Source organism: Lodderomyces beijingensis (genome assembly GCF_963989305.1).
Source record: "Lodderomyces beijingensis strain CBS 14171 genome assembly, chromosome: 7".
NCBI lineage: Eukaryota > Fungi > Ascomycota > Pichiomycetes > Serinales > Debaryomycetaceae > Lodderomyces > Lodderomyces beijingensis.
The window spans coordinates 145142-159268 of NC_089976.1; the positions used below are offsets into that span (position 1 = coordinate 145142).

General features: G+C 46.6%; 6 protein-coding genes across 6 annotated transcripts; 2 read left to right on the forward strand and 4 right to left on the reverse strand. All coding sequences in view use genetic code 12, as the record gives it.

Annotated features, from left to right (window-relative positions):
- Positions 1-82: 82 nt before the first annotated feature.
- Positions 83-436, reverse strand: LODBEIA_P53780 (uncharacterized protein; the record flags this gene model as incomplete). Its single annotated transcript, XM_066975703.1, has 1 exon — positions 83-436. One exon carries the CDS (start codon positions 434-436, stop codon positions 83-85), a length of 354 nt encoding a protein of 117 aa, XP_066832316.1.
- A 962-nt stretch (positions 437-1398) lies between these two features.
- LODBEIA_P53790 (uncharacterized protein) lies at positions 1399-3000 on the reverse strand (the record flags this gene model as incomplete). The annotated part of the gene is made up of 1 exon (XM_066975704.1): positions 1399-3000. One exon carries the CDS (start codon positions 2998-3000, stop codon positions 1399-1401), a length of 1602 nt encoding a protein of 533 aa, XP_066832317.1.
- Positions 3001-5494: 2494 nt separating this feature from the next.
- LODBEIA_P53800 (40S ribosomal protein uS7) lies at positions 5495-6172 on the forward strand (the record flags this gene model as incomplete). Its single annotated transcript, XM_066975706.1, has 1 exon — positions 5495-6172. One exon carries the CDS (start codon positions 5495-5497, stop codon positions 6170-6172), a length of 678 nt encoding a protein of 225 aa, XP_066832318.1.
- Positions 6173-6463: 291 nt separating this feature from the next.
- On the reverse strand, positions 6464-8422 carry LODBEIA_P53810 (uncharacterized protein; the record flags this gene model as incomplete). Its single annotated transcript, XM_066975707.1, has 1 exon — positions 6464-8422. The coding sequence occupies one exon, from the start codon at positions 8420-8422 to the stop codon at positions 6464-6466; it is 1959 nt and encodes a 652-aa protein (XP_066832319.1).
- Positions 8423-9491: 1069 nt separating this feature from the next.
- Positions 9492-10826, reverse strand: LODBEIA_P53820 (uncharacterized protein; the record flags this gene model as incomplete). The annotated part of the gene is made up of 1 exon (XM_066975708.1): positions 9492-10826. One exon carries the CDS (start codon positions 10824-10826, stop codon positions 9492-9494), a length of 1335 nt encoding a protein of 444 aa, XP_066832320.1.
- Positions 10827-10921: 95 nt separating this feature from the next.
- Positions 10922-14107, forward strand: LODBEIA_P53830 (uncharacterized protein; the record flags this gene model as incomplete). Its single annotated transcript, XM_066975709.1, has 1 exon — positions 10922-14107. One exon carries the CDS (start codon positions 10922-10924, stop codon positions 14105-14107), a length of 3186 nt encoding a protein of 1061 aa, XP_066832321.1.
- Between the last annotated feature and the right edge of the window lie 20 nt (positions 14108-14127).

The following is a 14127-nucleotide window of genomic DNA, read 5'->3' on the forward strand; positions in this document are numbered from 1 at the left end:
TGTAGCCCACCTGCCTCGCCATAAAGTGAAAGAAAAAAAAAATTAAAAAATGCATCAATCATACACTTTGCACCTTGGCCAACTAGAAAATCATATCCAAGGTGCAGCAGATACACATGGCAGCCAAACAAGCCATCAAGCAGTCGTTGTTATTATCGGTTCTCTGCTGCTGGACATACATCGGTTGTTGCTGCTGCGGGTAATAGTGGCCGCCGCCCCCGTATTGCGGTTGGTGCTGGTAGTACGCGTTCGGAGGAGGACCTTGGCCGTAGCCCTGCTGGTAGTGAGGTTGGTTGCTGCTGAACATGCCACGGTCTTGCGTCTGGTTGTTGTAGGAGGGCTGCGCTTGGGGCACGTAGCTGGAGTTCTGTTGCTGGCTCTGCTGGAAGTTTGGCGGTGGCCCTTCGGGAGAGTTAAAGTACTCGTTCTTCGACATCTTGAGCTCACGAATCCAACGGCTGGTCTAAACTGGCGGGTATACGTTTATACCAAATTGAAAGAAAATCAGATTTGAGCCGTTGAAAGAGGATGAAGATGTGGATGTAGTGGTTGGTGTCGCTGGTGTGTGGTTAGTTAATTGGTCATTTTTAAAATGGGTCACATGTCCTCCTCCGTTAAGAAAAATCAAAAAAAAATTCTGGCGGGTAGGGGGGGTGAACCAGCAGCTTAAAATAAATTTATTTTAGGCGCAAGGTTTTTACTGTTTGGGCGATGGTGCTCTAAGGAGTAGAGCAGAACAGAGCATCACGGTGGGCACCACTGGACCCGTCAGCCCACCGGTGTGGCACTGGCGGGTCCAGTGGTGGAGATGTTCTCCCAGCTAGCTGCGCAGGAAAACAGGAAATAATAGAGAAGGCAAGGAAGGCAGTGGGCATAGCCCCGGCTTTTGATCTTTCGCACTCAACTGCTCATCTGTCTAAGCCCAAGCCACCGCCAACCATGGAGGAGATGCAAACACAACCTCGTCAAGACAGCCTAGAGTAGTGGACCCTAGTGGACCCTTGACTGTCCGCTTTTTAGGGTCATTCTCGTTATCTCCTGGTGCATTTGGTGGAGATGGGGTGGGCGGCTGTCTCGGGAGAAGGTCATCGTCTTCGGATGTGCTCGGATATTCTCGGATATGCTCGGCGATCGGGTCGGATGTGTGCTACCAAGTGATGTAGATATTTTTTGGCAACCAACTTGCTGCCACCCCCCACAAGAGGCAGATCCATTTCAATCTCTCAATCTCTCATTTACAGGCTCTTTCTCTTTTTATACAAGCAAATGCAACTCTTGAATTAAATGTCTAGGAATTATATAGAACGTAGAAATACCACCACCGTCGTTGTTGTTTCTCAAATCATACACTGTTTTTCCTCCAAAATAGCGACCAACCTGGTGCGGTTTCTCGCCCAGTCAATACAAGTAGGTGAATTTGGGGTTTCTATCACCAAGGTTAATCTGCTCGCGTTCGGGTAACGCGGCAAAGGCCTGCTTATACGAATCCGTCTTTTTGACCTTGTTCATTCTCCAGCAGACAAAGAAGTAGGCCAACGAGGCAACGATGGAGAAAACAATGGCTGCTAACGAGGTGGCCAACCCGGGCAAGTAAACAGGAGCATCCTTACTTAAAAAGATAAAAGTGGCAATGATGCCTCCAATGTTACCAAAACCGATTTGCCATGCAGTGCCCACCGACTTACGAACATGCGATCCGTTATTCAATGCTGCCCAGCAGACAATCAAGGGCATCGAGGTGAACAACCCCGCGGCCGACAAGAAGCATCCCGCGTAACGAATGTGCGGGGACTCCGTGGCCCCCAAGATCATCGACAACCCTGCAATGGCAACAACACTAAAAATCATCAAAAACGGTAATCTCTTTTGGAAATAGTCGGAAACAAACGCAGTGATAATACTGACTCCAAAGGAACAGACCCATGGGTAGACCGAGTGCTGTTGCGCTGAAACCGCGGTATAGCCCATCTGGTTGATAATGGTAGCTGCAAAATAGGCATATCCGTAAGAAGGAATAATCAACCCAAAATACGACAATGCAGGGAGCCAAATCAACCAATCCTTGAAACACTTGACCACATCCAGCAAGGTACTCTTGATTTCAAAAGCGGACTGGGTACCGGAATGAAGTTCCAACTTTCTCTTTAAAAACTTGCGCTCTTTTTCATTCAAAAACCTCGCTTCCTCGGGGAAATCAGCAATCATAAAGAACAAAGCAAATGCTCCAATAACCGTGGCACAGCCTTCCAAGATAAAGATCCATCTCCATGAGGAAATGCCGCGCAATCCATGCAACTCATTGACACGGTAAGCAATAGCTCCCGACGCGGCGCCCGACAACGAAGTGCACGAGAAAAACGTCGAAAACCGACGCTGAGCTTCGTGTTTGGAGTAATAAGTCGAAAGAAGGTAAAACATGCCGCAAAACAAGGCCGATTCACTAGCCCCCAAGAAGAACCGACATGCGGCCAATCCAGCAAAGTTTTTAACAAACCCCATCCCAACGGTTATGCATCCAAACAAAAAGACACTGCCACTGAGCCAAACGTGCGGTTTGAAATACTTGATAGCATAATTGCCGGCAACTTCGAAAAAGATGTAGGGGACGAAAAACAAGGTCAACGCGGTGTTGTACTGGGTACCAGTCAAGTTCAAATCAGTGCTCAACCCGTAAAGGTTGGCGTTGGAGATATTGACACGGTCCAAAAACGAAAAAAAGTAAAGGAGGCAAAATGGTGGCACCGTGCAAAGATCAATCTTCCACATTAGTTTCTTGTGGTTTATGCCTAGTTCCGCAGCGAGTGTCTCGGTGGCCTCACGTGGATCAACCGCACTCTCGTTATCTTCTTCTTTTTCCTCTGGGTTATCATTTAAGGAAATTTCCAAGTCGGCCGACTTGGTTACAGAAGAAGATGAATTGCTATCATCTCCCTGGTTCTCCAAGATGTATTCGGGATCGCTCACGACGGGCGAGTCCGTCTTTTTCTCAACGTCAGACATTTTTGTCACTAGGAAAAGTTGGTGATGGTGGGAATCTCTGTGGAAATTTTTCTGGAATTTCCCCTTTTTTTAAATAGTCAAGACTCTAGATGCATAAACATATATGGATATGTACAAATATATATATGCAAGTGTATGTAGAGTGCTGCTCTTTCCCTGTTTGTCGTTTATGGGGTAGAGCTTACTTCAAATAATTCTTTTGCAACTAACGGTATTTCGAGAGAAAGAAAAGGTTCCGATGTTTTCCCAAGACGAAACGAAAGAGACCCGTCCAATCTCAACTCCACCGGCAAACCGTACCACTCCTCAGAACCACCAAGGATGCCCCGTCCTACCCCCTTTCCCCTCCAGAGATCTGCTTTCGACGTGAAATGAAATTTGGGAGGGCTTTATGACCCTCTCCAAGTTTCTCACCCACTCCGGTTCAGGCAGTGACACAAAATCCCCTTTGGTGCGGGCTAAAAACAGTAAGCGCACTTGGTAGCGTGATTTATTTATTTAGTATCAACAAACCAGAGGGCACCAATTCCGCCCACCCACTGGGTGTTGAAAGTGAAGTACGAAGCTTACCCCCACCACCTGCTTATCTGGCTTGCTAGAGCACGGCTTGCGTCAGCTCATGCACAGTGACTTTTCTAACCTTCTAACCACGCACCCAATAGAGAGAGAGAAGGAAACACCTCAAAATAGATCAGCTTTCAAATCTGGATGCAATTGGAAGGGGGAAAATTTCCCACAACTGAAACTAGTGTTTTTTTTTTTTGCTTTCTCCAAGTATCAACAGCCAAGATTTCATCTCCATCTCCATCCCATCAACGTCAACCTCCCCCCCCCCCCCTCTCATCTCCACCTCATCTCCCTTCTACCATTGTTCCCGACGTCTAGGAATTTTCCCTCATCTTCACCTCAATCTCACAGTGTTTCGGTCTCTCTACGTCTCCATATTATTTAGCTGTTTCGTTATTATAAATCTTCCACCTCGGTTCCTCCTAGGTTGGATTTTCCTCCTTGCCTCTCCTTTCTCCTTTCTTCTCCTTCTTTGTTGGCTTTATGCGTCAACCTGCGTATATCCATCAAGTCCAACCATCTTTCAAAAAAAATTAAACAAGAAACAAACTAAAAAAGAAAGCTCAGGAAACTCTCATATGCCTCGGGTTTGTCTCGAAGTTTGACAAGTGCTGCTAATTTCTCTCCTTCTCCTGCGAGAAACAACAGAGAAGAGAAGCTGGAAACGTATGTCCGGTTGTGCATCTTAGAAAACGCCTGTTTCACACCATGCGTAGTGAACAAAATATGCGCCTGGGGCGAGGGGCGGGTTTTAGTGAACTCGCTAGACGGAATTTCATCCTCAAAGCTGTTTAAAGGTTGGCGTGTTGATGAATCGAAGTAAGATTACAATCCAGAAGAGAAACCAAGATCAGTCCAGTGGACCATTGCCAGGGTCCACTGACATCGAGCCCTCTTGCCCCCTTTCTCGTTCACTCTTCTCCCTCGTCGGCCTTCTTCTTGACCAGATAGTTCTCAAACCCCCTACTATTCGACATCGCTTACACGGAAGCCACGCTGGGCTCTGATTTTTGTTTCACATCACGGCTCCAACATCGCTATTCCCTAAGCCAGGACTTAGCATCACCTGAGCTACATGATGATGAGCCCCTCACGTTACCACCTAGAGTGTGCCCCTTCCATCGCTTCCATCCCATCTCTCACCGAATTGACCCCCCCCCTTAAGATTATCTTCCAGTTTAAGTAAGTGAACCTCGGGTCATCCGACATTGATGCAGAATAATGCCCCTCGACGTCACCAATATACGAAAACGAACCTCTCCATAAAAAGCTCGGCTTTCTAATCGCGGGTCGGAGAGGGTAAATCGGTGACATGTACGTTGAAGCAGGTCACAAGATCCAGGGACCCGCGATCTCGGTGTAAATCACAGGAGTTACAACTCTCAAGAAGGACCATCAAGGTACTATAACCACGTGCTTTTTATTGGTTTCATTTTTCGCTAGTTTGATCATGACAAGAGAAAGTAAGCGGGTGAGAGGAAAGACCGTCCAAGTCTAGGATCCACTACTACTCTATGGTAAACTTGATATAACGAGATTTTCCGTCACGTCTCTCGCATCATGTTCCGTTGGGCCTCCTCGGTGCATCACTAGCCGTTTCCGGGCAATGAGGCTGTCGGTGGCAACAACCTCGCGTTCTCGTAGCCCAGTGTCGTACTTTTCTATATTTTTGCTCATTGGTAGCGTGGGTTTCAATTTTGCGACACTGGCTAGGTCTCTAGCCCTCTTTCACGTGCAGTACTCATGAGAAAAAATTCAATGGTGTGGGCCTGGCTCTCTCAGTCCACCCGAGAAAAAAAATCCTAGAGCCTAGCAGGCCCCATCAATATAGCCAAATTTCAAACCACCAACTAGACTAGTGATATTTCCCTTACCTACCTACCCACCCAACGGTCTTCCACATCAAAGTACAACATATATATCCAAGATGTCTGACGTTGAAGAACAATTCGAAGAACAACCTCAAGAAGTTGTCGTTGAAGAATTACAAGTTGTCAACTTGGCAACCCCCATCCCTTTGGATGTTCAAGAAGCACAACGTGAAGTCAAATTATTCAACAAGTGGTCTTTTGAAGATGTTGAAATCAACGATGTTTCCTTAGTCGACTACATCCAAGTCAGATCCCCCGTGTTTGTTCCTCACACCGCCGGTAAATACGCCACCAAGAGATTCAGAAAGGCTCAATGCCCAATCATTGAAAGATTGACCAACTCGTTAATGATGAACGGTAGAAACAATGGTAAGAAATTGAAGGCCGTTAGAATTGTCAAGCACGCTTTGGAAATCATCTACGTCTTGACTGAACAAAACCCAATCCAAGTGGTTGTTGATGCCATCATCAACTCGGGTGCTAGAGAAGACTCCACCAGAATTGGTTCTTCGGGTACCGTGAGAAGACAAGCTGTTGATGTTTCTCCTTTGAGAAGAGTCAACCAGGCCATTGCCTTGATCACCATTGGTGCTAGAGAAGCTTCTTTCAGAAACATCAAGACCATTGCTGAATGTTTGGCTGAAGAGTTGATCAATGCTGCCAAGGGTTCTTCTACTTCTTACGCTATCAAGAAGAAGGATGAGTTGGAGAGAGTTGCCAAATCTAATCGTTAAAGTGGTATTATTGGACCTACGGGAGACGAAGAAGAGGAGAAAAGAAAAAGCAACGGGGGACTTTCATCATTGGCGATGTCCCTTTTTTATCTTTTATATATACACATCGGGTTTTATTGCAAAATTGTGTACTATTGTAGTTTTGCCTATTGTATATTTGTAAATTACTAATGCACAATCAAGAGAGAGAGAGAGTGTAATAATCATGTGTAATGGAAATAAGTTCTTACTTCATCTACTTTGAAACTCTAGGTGAATTACATGTCTAGTGTATGTTATATTCAAGTCTTTCTATACTTTTATAGGATATACCATGCGAATAATGTATGCTTTCAATGAATTTTGTAAAAGTTGCTCGTATCGTGCTATTCTTTCCTGGAGAACATCCTCCTCGTGTTCTTCAATCATGTCGGTGAAGTCTCTCGAGTTATTTTTCAAGTAGCCACTCTTGGTGACTTCACCGCTCGCGAGTTTCTCCGACCGAAGCTTGGCCTCGTTGTACCTCTCCGTGAGGGTCTTTTTCACTAGAAACTCCCTCAATGGGAAAATCAACAAGAAACAGGCAAAAAAGCAAGTGCCAGCGAAAATCTGGGTATGGAGATATGGTCTCGGTGACTGCTTCTGAACCAAGGACAATGCAATAACTTCCGCAACTAAGCAGAAAAATGAAACAAAGATACAGATGCCCGACCATCCAGCAGGTAGTTTCTCCAATTCCCCTTCGAGTGAATCTGCAGCCAACGGCTGCGCCAAGGACGAACCAACACCAATTATAAGCCCAATGACGACGGAGAATGCAATTAGCGAACCATATGTTCTTGCATTGATCCAAAATGCATACAACATGATGCTCACCACCAAGCTTATCGCACCCGTGAAGTTGGCCCGCCCGAATCTATCTGCAGTGAGACCCATTGTGGGCCGGCCAACAATCTGCGCGGCATTCATCACGGCCGTCATCACTGACGCTTGCGAATGGCTCAACCCCACCGACGAGGCATACGAGGAAACACTAAACAACATCAAGGTGTACCCCACCAACGCAATGGCAAACCACAACGCCACGAGTCGAATGCCGCCATTTTTAAACACCTTGATGTCGAAAATCACTCTCGCATTGGTCTTGATAAACTGCAGACTAAACCTTTCTTTCACCGAGGGTAATCTGTAGTTTCTAGGCCGCATCAATAGCCCGCAGAATAACGCGGTGGCCAAGCAGACCAACCCCACCATTCGCAAGGCCCATTTCTGGTCGCCCGTGTCCTCGATGACTTTATTCAAGCTCAAGGAGAAAATCAATCCCCCCAACCCGGCGCCCGCGACACATGTGCCCATCGACGCTGCTTTCATCTTGTGGAACCACGTGGGTAGGATCATTGTCGCTGGTATAAAGATCAAACTAAAGGATATGCCAACGAGCACCCCTTGCGTGAGGTAAAGATGCCAAATCTCCGTGGCGAAAGAGGCCAAGATCCAGCCACTAGTCTGAAAGATGATCCCCAAGCAGCAAACCAACTTGAACCCCAAGATCTTGTAAAGCAAGACACTAATCGGGGAAAGCAAATTGGCTAAGCAGACAACAATGCCACCAATCAACGCATAGTCGTACTCGGTGGCGCCGCGGAAAGTGGCGTTGTTCAAATAGTAGTTGAGAAAGACCCCGTACGCGGCGTTAGCTCCCCACGTCGAGAAGACGGACAACATGGCACATATCGCCATCAACCAAGCAAACCCGCCATCGGGCCTATGATCAAGATCGACCTCGTCACCGCCGCCACCATCACTTTCGCTGCCACGCGCACTTTCCACATCCTCGCGCTTTTCCTCTCTCTTATCGTCCCTCGTAGCGCGTAGCCTCATCAGCTCCACATCGGCCACGGAGTGAGGCCGGCTTTTCCCCACGGCAGTCGTCGCCTTCTCCAACTCGTGCGCCAATATATACTCCGCCTCGCCGCGCTCGCGATACTGGCTCCTCCGTTCCTCGTCTAGAAGCTGGTCATCGCGAATCCCCGTTAGGATCCGCAGCAACTCCGACTGGTTGGTCCTTGTGCGCTGCAACAGTTTATTCGCATTGGTGGTTGCGTTGGACGCAATACTGGCTCCCTCATGCAAACTGTGGAGGCTTATAGGATAGATTTCGTACTGGTTGTGAGCTGGCGCGGCTGCATCTAGCGATCTCCGCGACTCGTCCGACATGCTATGCTTCGAAATCAGCGTTCCATCCAGCGTAGTTGAAGTATCCAACGCCATAGTCTATATTTTTATCCCCACCGCCGTTAACGAGATTCGATAACTGTTAAAAAGAAAAAGTAAAAAAGGTGAAGATCCAGCAGATGGGGGGTTATGAAAGCCTGGCATATACTGAAAAAGAAAAAGAAAATATAACTATTTGAAAGATGCGCCGTCGTTTGAAATGCATGGGCTATATATGTATACGGCCCTCCGTCTCAAGTGATGAGTAATCGGCACTAGGAATTCACCAGAACAATGCATCATCGTGCATGCGCAGTAATCCCCCAAAGGGCTACTACTATACTGCCTTCCTCTCTCTGCTTCCTCGCAGTTGTGCACTCACAATAGAACTCTTTTGACATTTATGTAGCGTGGGTATTCCCACCGCTGTCGCTTACTTCCCGATCGGGAAGTCGACGGTATTCTTTTTTTAGCGGCATCGGAGGCACCGTCGGAAAGAAATTGCGCTTTTTTCCCAAGTGGGGTACCCGGAGAGACACAGCTATTCGAGCCAACGTGCTCTGTAGACGATGCCCCTTGATGGAGGGAAGTGGTAGACTTCAGAGCTGGTTCCGAAATGCAGTTCCGACGCTTGTCGTCGAGGCCTATTCACTTTCTCTCCCAGGATTCAAAGTGTCCAAAACAGGCGCCAATGCGCAGCGCACACTCTTCCCTCCGTTCCCCTACTCGAGTAGATATGAGTAACAAGCTAAAAGCTAAGCTGACATTGCTATTTCGCTTTTGATCTCGAAAAACCAAGGATCTCCTAAGAATGTACCTGCTAGTTTGCAGACTGCAATCTTTGAGTCATACATGTCTCGACAGGGACTAAACTCGGTTCTTTCCTTTTTTTCTCTTTTCTCGGTGCTGAGCCCCGAAAGTACATCTAGAGGTGGCCTTATCGTACGTTTCGCTGCGGCTGTGCAAATTGCCGGAGTGTAAGATCCAGACTAGCTTATGGTTCTCGAAGATGTAGAGGTTGACTAGATGGAATGGGGCGATGAACGAAACGGCTGAATCGAACCCCCCCCCCCCTTTTTTTCCTACGGCTTTGTAAAAAACGCTCTTTTTAAAAAAGTTTCATCATCTATACTTTCTGCTTGATACCATACATCATCTCCTCTTTATTTATCAAATGGCCAATCGAGTCAACCTCCTCCAAGAGCTTATCCACGTCAAAACACCAGTCATTCAACAATCCATTGACATGGTTATCGCTTGTTCTCGGGTCGCTTCCCTCCAAGTGCTTAGTCTTGGAAAACTTAACGACACCTTTAGGACGATTAATTTTCGCAGTAATCATGCCTTCGTTGACCAACTGACTAACGCTTTTTTCGCACTCGTCAATGGGCAACTGCAACAAGAAAGCCAAACGGTCCAACTTGATGGCTTGGTAGAACTTGTTAATAACTCGCAAGTTGTGCTCAATGATTCTCTTTTCAAGATTTTCAAAGTTCTTGGCGTCCTTAAAGATGGTAAACTGTTTGAAATCGTAATCTGCATCGATGCTCTTGTTGATCAACTCGTCAGTCGAGAATATTTCCAAAAGATGCAAGATCTTGGCCTCGGTGTTTCTCTTCAACTCCTCGTTGTGGGTCAACTTCTTCACCGAGGAATCTAGCAAATTGTAAAAGACAATGTCCTGACTATAAGCTTGCAACTCCTGTTGCGACAAAGTGGGCACTTGAATTAAAAGCAAGAAATTCTGCACAATGGCGTCGTAGTCGTACTCGTGCTGGTAAATTTCAATAACAAATTTCAAATAGGTCACTTTGAACTCGGGCAAGTCTTTTAAACTCTTGAGAAGAATCTTCCTGCTCAAAATCTTGGCTTGGTTATAGTCCTTCTTTTCCAACGTCAACCGAATCTGCTCCAAAATAAACTCGATTTTCTCCTTGAAGGGCATCAACGAATACGTCTCCACTTGAAGCTCATTCATAATCTCGACAGCTTTGTCCAAGTCATTTTTCTGCTCAAGATAAATATCAGCCAATTGTCTCGACACCACGGCTCTTTCCACTTCAACAAAGATCTTCTTGTCAGTCACGGTTCTGATGGTTTCAATCAACTTGATCTTTGTTTCAAGCTCATGCGGATGCGAGTTGTTCAATTCATCTAGCACCTTGATCAGGTCCTTGATAAACAGTTGGATCGACGACTTGAGCTGGCCGTGTTTCTTGGAAAGCGTGGTGATCAAATCGTTGAGGTAGTCCCAATCTTGATGTTGAGCCAATGTCGCTACAATTTTCGCGAGAACCCTCTTGGACGAGGCAACATCGGATGATTGTCGAGTTTGCTTTTCCAAGAGCAAATACTTTTCCAACCGCTCTTTGTAGTCGGGTATCTTTTCAATTTCGGGAAGTTGTTGGTTCAACGTCTCGGTGAAATCTTTCTCCGCTTTGATTGGATCTTCCCTGGACATCCTGCTCTGTATTCAAATGTAAATGTAATCAATTCTTGAGACTCGCTACTAGATATACGTATACTAAGTGGAACCGGACGCTGTGTTTGGATGGGATGAGGAAAGCTCTCAATTTGGTGGATTGGCCGGTTGGTGGCAAGAGAGTTTTTGAGGTTGATGTTGAAGTTCTGCGGCCGAAAATTTTAATAGCAGCCATTTTACCGTGCGATCGACAAGGCAGATCCCACTCTCGATGCCCGTCGATAGACTACGAAACGATTAGCAAACAGGATTGCCCTTGCTTGCCGTCTCTTTTGTCCATGTCAGACAGTCTGGGGGATGTTGGTTGTGAAACGTCCAGGAAAGACGTTGTTGAAAAGCACTTCAAGGGACTAGACGAGGAGAATGTACAGTTAATCACTGAATTTCTTGGTGACTTGTTGCAAAGATGCGGTTCTTCGCCATCGCTTGCCAGGTTCCATGAGAAAGTCAGAGCCAATGGAGGGGAGGAGTTTGATCGAGCTTTTATTAAGGAATTTTATGAGTTTGATTATCTGCTGACAGGGAGGCAAACCACCACCACAACAGCAACAGCAAAGAGGCTGCGGGATGAAAGTGAAGGCATCCATGAAGGAATCGTCACTTCCTTGCAACCGTATGGTGCCTTTGTTCTGTTTGGCAACAAGCTGGGGATGTGCCACGTGTCAGAGATTAGCAACTCCATGATTAACCATCCGGCTGATGTGTTGGAGTTGAATCAAGTAGTCTTTGTCAGGATCCTTGACGAGAGAATTGAACGTGGACGGACAAGGATCTGCTTATCGATGAGAGACGTAGATCAAAAGAGGCAACTCGATGAATTTGACGACAACTTGGACCGCCGCAGCAAGTCACCAAGGCCAAATTCCGAGTCAAAGCCGCAGGTGCCCAGTTCAACGAATCCTGGGCCAGAGATTAGTACAGATGTCGAGTTGAACCAGAGCCGGCCAAAGTTTCTCCAACAACAGCAACCACAACCACAGCAACAACCACTTCAACAACATCAAAAATCAAAGGCTGGTTTTGACATGAATAAAATATTCAACACCGTCGGGGAAATGAGACAGGCAGCTGCAAACGGGTCAGAGCTAGCCAAGCAGTTCCGTGAAGATAAATTTAAACAGCTGAAATTAAAAAACAAACAGGCTGTAATCGAAGACGACCCATTGTACCAAAAAGAAAAAGTGCAGGACGTAGTCACTCGCTGGAAGCATGCCCACAAGACGAAATTCGTCAAACCGTCAAAGGAGTCAATTGACTTGCAAAGGAAATCACTACCGATATATCAAATGAGGCAAGATTTAGTCACGCAAATTCGAGATAACCAGTTTATTGTTATTGTTGGTGAGACTGGTTCCGGTAAGACGACTCAAATTGTCCAGTACATTTATGAAGAAAAACTACACGTGTTCAACGGCTGCGAGAAAATAATTGGATGCACGCAACCACGGCGAGTTGCAGCCACTTCGGTTGCAGGCAGAGTCGCCGATGAAGTTGGGTGTGTCGTGGGGGATGAAGTGGGCTACAATGTGAGATTCGACGACAACACTTCTTACAAGACAAAGATCAAGTATCTCACGGATGGTATGTTGGAACGAGAAGCATTGCTGGACCCAGAGTTGAGCAACTATGCAGTTATTATGCTAGATGAGGCGCACGAAAGAACCATTGCAACTGATGTGCTATTTGCATTGCTCAAAAAGGCTGCATTGAAGAACCCCAATTTGAAAGTCATTGTGACCTCGGCAACTTTGGACGCTGAAAAATTCTCAACCTACTTCAACAATTGCCCCATCATGAGGATCCCGGGAAGAACATTCCCCGTGGAAGTGCTTTATACCAAGGAACCGGAAATGGACTATTTGGCCGCGGCGTTGAACTCGGTGATGCAGATACACTTGTCCGAACCCGTGGGCGGTGACATTCTCGTGTTTTTAACCGGTCAAGAGGAAATTGATACCAGTTGCGAAGTTCTAGCCGACCGAATGCAAACACTAGGAGACGCCGCCAGCGAGCTCATCATTCTCCCCGTTTACGCGTCGTTGCCACCGGAGCAGCAGACCATGATTTTCGAGCCTGCACCGCCGGGAGCTCGCAAGGTGATCCTTGCCACAAACATTGCCGAAACGTCCATTACCATCGACGGCATTTACTTTGTTGTTGACCCGGGCTATGTGAAAATTAATGCCTTTGACCCCCGCGCAGGGATGGACTCGTTGCGCGTGTGCCCCATCAGTCAAGCTCAAGCTAACCAGCGAAGCGGTCGAGCCGGGAGAACTGGGCCTGGCAAATGTTACCGACTATACACCGAAAACTCGTACGCGCAAATGCTCCCCAATGCCATTCCTGAAATCCAGCGCCAGAACTTGTCGCATACGACATTGATGTTGAAAGCAATGGGGATCAATGATCTTGTCAACTTTGAATTTATGGATCCGCCATCGTCTCACACCTTGTTTGCGTCATTGGAAGATTTATACATGTTGGACGCGTTAGATGATGAGGGAAACCTCACCAAACTCGGTCGAGAAATGGCAGATTATCCCATGGAGCCGGCATTAGCCAAGGTTTTGATCAAATCAATGGAGTTTGGATGCACGGAGGAGATCCTTAGCATCGTGGCGATGTTGTCTGTGCAGACAATATTTTATAGGCCGCACAAGAGACGAGCACTTGCAGATCAGAGAAAAGCTCGTTTCCATCTGACCCAAGGCGATCATCTTACATTGCTAAATGTCTATCAGCGGTTCATGCTCAATCATGGCAGTCAGACATGGTGCCAGGACAATTTTATTCAGCATCGAAGCATGAAGAAAGCCGTGGATGTGAGGAAGCAATTGCGATTGATTCTACAGAAATATGGATACAAGGATTTCAGATCTAGTGGCGACCCTTCCGTCATTTTGAAAACGCTCTGTTGCGGGTACTTTAAAAACACGGCGGAGAGAAGTTCGGATGCTGGATACATGATCCTCGCCAACCGCGAGTCTGTGTTTCTACATCCGTCGCTGAGCATGTGGGGGAAAAGCCCCGAGTTTGTGCTTTACCACACGGTCCTCCTGACTACTAAACAGTATATCCACTGCGTCAGTGTGATTCAACCGCAATGGCTAGTGGAACTATCCCCAAAATTCTTTAAAAAGGGCGACCCATCGACATCCCAAAGGAGTGAAAAAATTGTTCCTCTTTTCGCAAACCAAAGAAAAGATTCAAAAAGACGTGGTTGGAGGAATGGATTACGAAGGGTGCAATCAAAAAAATAATATAAAAAAAGGCATCGTTA